At 36.6% G+C, this 7,386-nt stretch overlaps 1 protein-coding gene across 1 annotated transcript in view; it reads left to right on the top strand.

Moving 5' to 3' along the window:
- Positions 1 to 7,386, top strand: part of LOC103614457 (transportin-1) — a 163,506-nt gene that overhangs the window by 129,100 nt on the left and 27,020 nt on the right. The window contains exons 11-17 of the mRNA XM_017732593.1: positions 1,250 to 1,402; positions 2,543 to 2,768; positions 3,711 to 3,882; positions 5,309 to 5,395; positions 6,140 to 6,247; positions 6,458 to 6,616; positions 6,712 to 6,799. Coding sequence (XP_017588082.1) covers positions 1,250 to 1,402; positions 2,543 to 2,768; positions 3,711 to 3,882; positions 5,309 to 5,395; positions 6,140 to 6,247; positions 6,458 to 6,616; positions 6,712 to 6,799 — 993 coding nt within the window. The remainder of the gene's footprint in view (positions 1 to 1,249; positions 1,403 to 2,542; positions 2,769 to 3,710; positions 3,883 to 5,308; positions 5,396 to 6,139; positions 6,248 to 6,457; positions 6,617 to 6,711; positions 6,800 to 7,386) is intronic.

Consider the following 7,386-nt stretch of genomic DNA (forward strand, 5'->3'; position numbering starts at 1 on the left):
TTAAAGACTCAGGAGGGTGGCTTGTTTTGTTTTGAAACTGTTCTTGTTATGTTTATTCAGTTGTTTTCAATGTTAAGCTTTACATCTCTTTTGTTAAAAAAAAACGGGTGAAATGTCGGGGTCTCCTCCCCCTGCCATGTAGCCCTGGGAGAGGGGTCCTGAGGGGAGGCACGGGGTTTCCCAAGCCCCTGGTCAGCCTCGTTCCCCATTGGTTGGTTTGTGTTTCCCTGCGCGGGGAGGACCCTCGGGTCCGGACGGTGAGGGTTCCTCGGCAGAGCTCCGGCCATGCGGCTGGAGAAATAAACATCTCTGAAACATCTACCAAGAATCTGTCCATATATATTTCTTTTCCACGGGACTCCTGGTTTGATATAGGCGTAATCCCCGCTGTAACACAGAATCTCAGATTATATCCAGGATGGGATGCTTGGTTCCTCCCTCTGGGTGGAGCATCTCACAATGGGATGATGAGTCATGAGGCCAGGCGTTGATGGGCTCATTAACAGAAGATAGTCCGGAGGGAGTTATCTCTGAGTCATGGGCCGGGCATTGATGGGCCATTAACAGAAGATAGTCCAGAGGGAGGAGGCAAGGAAACACTGCCCCACCTGGTTTCAACAGCTCATGAGGATGGTAATAGAATACACTGCAACCCAGGACAGAGCTTTTGTGTGCTAAAATATGAGATTAAAAACTTTCAAACAAATTTCGAGGTAGTGTTCTTTGTATAGGTGCATCATGGAATTAGGAGTAAGCTCAGAGCAGAGGTCAGCAAATTTCTTTCAGTCTCTAGGGATTGATGATTTTGCCGTGTTTTTGCTTTGAGACCGATCATGTTTGAACATTTTCTTTTTAATCACTTGCTAGTATTTTTTGGCTATTTCTCCTTTCTCCTTAATTTCTCTGGTATGTTGCATTCATGTCACAGACCTTCCCTCTTTTGTAGTGTTACACCATCCTGAAATTATGTAGTGTGTATAATGTCGCAATATAATGGTGTGGCTCCTGTCAGTGAGTGTTTTAATATCCCTAATGTACAAGTCCTTTTAGTGGCTACAAAAATGCTGCAAAAATGGCTCTCTAAAAGCTGTGGCTTTGTACCAGAGAACAATCGATCCCTGTGTATTGTAATGAAATTAAAGTATCTTTCCTCCTGATACCCTAGCAGCTCCAAGTTAAACTGAGGATCATACTGTCTATCTATGGCTGCTTGTATAATAAGAAGATTAACATTGTTAATTCCCCACAGGGAAATGTTCTGCTGCTGCTCTAGATGTCCTGGCTAATGTATTTCGTGATGAACTTCTGCCACACATCTTGCCCCTTTTGAAGGAATTGCTTTTCCACCCCGAATGGGTAGTTAAAGAATCTGGTATCCTTGTTCTTGGAGCAATTGCTGAAGGTAAGGCAACAGTGCATATCAGGTTACGGAATTTTTATTGGTTCTAAAGCAGCTCTGGGATCCCTTCTAGGTGAATTTAGTTGTGCAAGCAAGTATACATCCTTAGCTGTTATTTTTTAGTGATTAATCTCTACATCTACTAGTTGATGACTGCAGTTACTTGCTTAACTTTTCATTTTCAAATCTGTGCATTTTTTTGAGACTTAAATAACTTAGATAATTTCTTTTATTCCTCCTTTTCTTAACTCTGTAGCATATATTTATTGGTCTCTCATGAAATACTACCTTGATTTGATACAACTGGAATATTTACATTTCATTCAGTGTTTTCAGAAATGGAGAAGACAAGTCCCATGACTTCAGTGCCCTGAGCTGCTTTTTGTGGATGGCTCTCTGATTTAAATATGTTAACTTCCATTTCTTTGTATTTACTTACAGTCTTGGCTCTTTGCCTCTATATCCATAATCTCAGTCCATTTTGCAAATTGAAGGAATATGTTTGGGTCCATGCCTGGATTATCTATCTATTCTTACAGTGCCTAGTGAACATATATTTTCTTTGTTGCTGGAAATCATTTTTGTGTGTTTTGATTTCAAGTCAAGCAAGGTAAAAGTACTTCTTGCAAATCTCAATGTATTACTGCCCTTGCTGACTCGAAGTGTGCAGCTTTTATTGTTGGTCAGTATTTGTGTTACAGTAGGAGAAAACAAGAAGAAAATTATATTTTTTAAGAAATCTTTTTTAATGATATGATGATTAGTTATCAAGGCCTAATCTTTCTCTACTTGTTGTCTTGATCACTGAGTAGACTGGCATAAGACTTCCAAGCTTTGTAAACCAATTTTATTTCGATGTTCTTGCTATACTCCATTTAATAAAGCAGAATTTATGGGGATTGGGGAAGCACTGAAGTAGAAATGTAGTTGGAATGAATATAAATTCAATTGGGGTTTTTAATTACTGTTTATGGTGTGATTTCTTTTTAGGATTTAACATAAATTAGGTAGACTTGCTTCATATATTGCTAAAATGTATTACTACATGATAGAGGATGAAAATATATCCCTTCTAGGAAATAACAAAAAGTTCTATTATGTTTTCTAATTCTCATACTGTAATAGCTATATTTTTCTTTCTAGGCTGCATGCAGGGTATGATTCCATATCTTCCTGAGCTGATCCCTCACCTTATTCAGTGCCTTTCTAATAAAAAGGCTCTTGTGCGCTCCATCACTTGCTGGACTCTTAGTCGCTATGCACACTGGGTAGTTAGTCAACCCCCAGACACATACTTGAAGCCATTAATGACTGAGTTGCTAAAGCGCATTCTGGATAGCAACAAGAGAGTACAAGAAGCTGCCTGCAGGTGAGCCAAAGCTTAAACAAAAAGTACTATCCATGACACTGCTTTTTCATGGGAAAATATTTTAATGCCTTAACTGATTAATCTATAACTCCATTTCTAGATCTTAATGTATTTTTTTTTCCTTTTAAATTGGGGTGGGTTCAGCTTCTGAAATCATCACAACTGAGTTGTAGTAAAACAAAAATTGATAATTTATCTTTCTCTTGTCCAGTTTCTTTTTAGAATATATGAAAAAAAAACTAAATCTATTGCAGTAAAAGAAATTGTCTGTATATCACACCTGTTTATTTTCAATATTTGAAGTTTTATTGACCAGAAATCTGGCTTTTATAGGCCTATGAGCAAGGTCAATACTGGAAAACTATCCTATCATTGCATTAGCAGTGTTTATATTTAGCTCAGGGTTACCAAAAATTTTGGGTTACAATTATTTCATGGGATATTCCCTTTTTCTTGAAAGGAGATCCTTGGAGGTAAGATTGCCTTCTGTCCCTTGTCTGCCAATATTTAAAAAAAAAAAAAAAAGAAAAGAAGAATTGACATACCATTAATGGAATGGGTATACCACTTGTGCAGGAAGCTCAGCAAATAAAGCTTTTACATGTCAGTTTGTGTGGGGCAGGAGTACACAGCAGACTGCCTAGAAAGTTTCTTCAAAAAGCAGGATTAGATCTGTAACATGTATACATAAAAGGTTTTTACCGGAATATTTTAAAATTTTGCTCATCACAGTTTAAGAGCTGAATTTTTGTGTTCAATCAAAATAGATTGAGTTTGTCTCAATAATACCATTTTGAAAACATAACTTGGATGAATTTAAAGACTAAACACAGTTCTATGTTTAAACAGGAATGGGTAGTGTGGGGCATTTTGGGGTGGTCTTGTTTTGTTTTTTACAAGATACTGACTAAACTATTTGGGGTGGGTTTTTTTGTCATTCAGTGCCTTTGCTACTCTTGAAGAGGAGGCTTGTACAGAGCTTGTTCCTTATCTTGCATATATACTTGACACTTTGGTCTTCGCATTTAGTAAATACCAGCATAAAAACCTGCTCATTCTTTATGATGCTATAGGAACTCTAGCAGATTCTGTAGGACATCATCTAAATAAACCTGTGAGTACTCATCATATATTGAAAAACTGGTTGAGTGGTTTTTGTAATGTGCTTTATATGTTATAAAACAAAAATACTGGATTCAATAATAATAAATATTTACATGTAATATACATAGACTGTATGTAATTGTCACACTACACAAATATTCCCCATTTTAAATAAATAATTGTGCATTTGGTGGCTTGCAAAATGTGCTTCTCATTATTGTGACTTTTTTTCCTTGCTCTCAGAATTTTTCAGCTCAAAGGATATATATATATATCAATATAGATATGAAAGAAATTGGTGGAATGTGTTTGCTAATTTCTAATGACTTTTTTTGTTGTTTGTAACCACTTTCAGTATAGCTAAACTGCTCTGAGTGTCTTTCCAATGCATTGAAACACATCATCATTAGAAATTGCTTTATCCGAGAGTGAGATAGATGTGCATTTTATATCTAAAAACACAGAATCCTCTGAGTAAAGCACAGAGAGCACAGGCAAATGTAGTGGGATTTTTATAGTGTACATGTTCATTAATAGGATATACATACATGTCACATGCATCTTATGATGGCTGTTGAAATTTGGTTTATTTCTCTATAGTGCTTCACATGACATAGACAAACTAGAATAAAACAATTTGGGTTGTTGCCATGGCATTTTACTTGCCATTCAAGACTCCACACTATCAAAGGGCATCTTTTCCAATCTCTCACTGGCCCTGGCCAGCTTGACTTTTGACAGCACCAGGAGGAAGCTAAATGGGAGCTCCTGGTAATGGTGGGACTTTCTTCAGTCACTTAGAATATTGTACCTTTGGACATAGCATTAGCTGGCAGCATCTGTTGTCTCTTTGGATACTTTGTGGGAGCATCAGTACTACATGGATGCCTTGCTTAATGTCCTTGTGACTGTGACAGCAGTGGTAGGGAAGATGCAACATTTTATACAGAATTGGTAAATGCGCATTTCTGGAGGGATAGAAAATTACTTTCTTCATGGATGAGTAGTTGAATGAGGAAGAGGTTTCAGGAACTTCTGGGGATAGGGTTGTAGCATCAGGGCAATGGAAGATGATTGAGAAAAGCAGGTGCCAGATGCATAGCCAGATTGCATTGCTGGTAAAAACATTTGTTGTAGCCCCTGAGTCAATCCTATAGATATGTAACAACCCAGGCAGCTATTAAAAGTTGCTAGACTGAAGCCAAACCTGGAGGAAAAGATTTGTTTTGCAAAGGTATTTATGTGCCTCAGCAAAAAATCTTAAGACATAAATTTTAAGTTCTAATATTCAACTACTTCTATATATTTTAACAATGGCTGAATTACAGTATATAATTTTTTTCCTGAAAAAGTAGAATATATAAATTTTCTAGCTTTTAAATAAACTAGTATGCAATTGAGTGTTTCAGTAGCTGATGCATTTTCATCTTAAACAGGAATATATTCAGATGCTAATGCCGCCATTAATCCAGAAGTGGAACATGTTGAAGGATGAAGATAAAGATCTCTTCCCTTTATTAGAGGTAAATGTTAAAATTTGAATATGTGTCTTTTGGGAATTACTTCTTTTACTAAGGATGTTCCTACTAGGAAGTGTGACTATAAATGCTGTCAGTGTTAGGTATTTCCCATTATGGAGAAAATATTATGACAATAGTAAGAAATTTTTTTAACTGAGGAAATGTTATTAAGTTTAGTAGAAATATTTTAGATTTTTTTTCTGCCATTCTTGATTGGTTTTTTGGGGATTCTTTGTTTTTAAAAACTTGTTCCATCCCTGTTGTTCATGTCTTCTCTCTCTTCTTGCTTTCCCTTCATTAAAACAATTATCGACAGGCTGAAGGTATGAACCAGGCAATGTAGTCTGTTCTCTGTACTTTCCAAGTGTGAAGGAGGAAAACACTTCTAGAGAAATTAGTTTCATAACTCTTGGGTAATATTAGGGCTTGTACATTGTCAGGATAGTGAAGTTTAGTGTAAATGCTAGCTGAATTATAGTAATTGTCTTCATATGAACTGTCTTGGCACCTCAAAGAAGATGCTGCTCCTGAGAAATTTTCGCAACTGACATACGTAGGAGAGAGTACAATTAGCTGATGGTTGCCTCAGCTAATTGGTACTACCTTTCCAGGTTGTTTTTACTTAAACAGTTACTCGTGGGTATGCTTAAAATGCTTTTAATTTACTTCACACAAGTAAAAGGTACTTGGGAGAGGTGAGGGAAGTTAGTGTCTCTCGCTTTTTTTTTCTTCTTTATTTTATTCCAGTGCCTGTCGTCAGTTGCTACTGCCTTGCAATCTGGATTTCTTCCGTACTGTGAGCCTGTGTACCAGCGTTGTGTAAATCTGGTGCAGAAGACTCTTGCACAAGCCATGGTATTTTTCTATTGCTATTCCAATGTTTTCAGAGTATCTCCTTAAACCAATGTAAAGTTAGGGGTTTGCAGGGAGATTTGTAGTATTAACTATTGAATATTTAAGTGAAGCTGCAGTTCTGAAACTTAATTTTTTGTTTGTTTTTACTTTTATGCATGCCCCTAAGAAAATCTAATACTCATTTTGAAAATGCATAATTATTTGTTGCAGTTGCACAATGCTCAGCCAGACCAATATGAGGCTCCAGATAAAGATTTCATGATTGTAGCTCTTGATTTACTCAGTGGTTTAGCTGAAGGACTTGGAGGCAACATTGAACAGCTAGTGGCTTGCAGCAATATCCTGACACTAATGTACCAATGTATGCAGGTGAGATGAGTAATCTGTTTAATCCAAGAATTTTATTTCTTAAGAGAATCAGAAACACTTCTAGAATTGTCAGGTTTTTTTCTTCCTCTCTTTAGGATAAAATGCCTGAGGTACGGCAGAGTTCTTTTGCATTGTTAGGTGATCTGACAAAGGCGTGTTTTCAGCATGTTAAGCCTTGCATCGGTATGTTTCTCTTACATATTAAATAATTAACTTGTTTTACAAACTGATTGGAGGCTGGTTTAGCCATTGTTAAGTTCCCTTTTCTGTGGCTTACTTTGTCATGGTGCTGTAGATTTTCGTTTTCCTTTATCAGCAAGGGTCCGTAGTCTTTTCTCCTTTGAATTGTGTTTAAGATGTGTTGTTCTTTTTGTAGACAGTGCAAAAGTTCATTTTGTTGCTTGATTTTTATAATGTAACATACTTCCTCTTTTGCTGGAATACAGCAAAACAAATGTACTTAGACTTCAATTAGAACAGTTGCTTTGTAGGTTTTTTGCTCTACTAGAATCTATGAATGCTTGGATAGGCTTGGAATTTAAATTTTAATTAAATATTAGTCACAAAGATAGATTATAACATGTCATTTTAATCAAGGCTGGGATTTGCTTTCTAGGCTTCATTGTTGTTGGCTGTTGGGGTTTTTTGGGGGGGTTGGTGTTGTGTTTGGGTTTTTTGTTTGTTTTTGTTGTTGAAGGGGGTGTTTGTTTTGGGGAGAGGTGTTTGCTAATTTTTTTTTTAGCACAGCTGAATACATAGCTATCCAGGTG

Source organism: Corvus brachyrhynchos, unplaced genomic scaffold (assembly GCF_000691975.1).
Source record: "Corvus brachyrhynchos isolate BGI_N302 unplaced genomic scaffold, ASM69197v1 scaffold524, whole genome shotgun sequence".
Classification (NCBI taxonomy): domain Eukaryota; kingdom Metazoa; phylum Chordata; class Aves; order Passeriformes; family Corvidae; genus Corvus; species Corvus brachyrhynchos.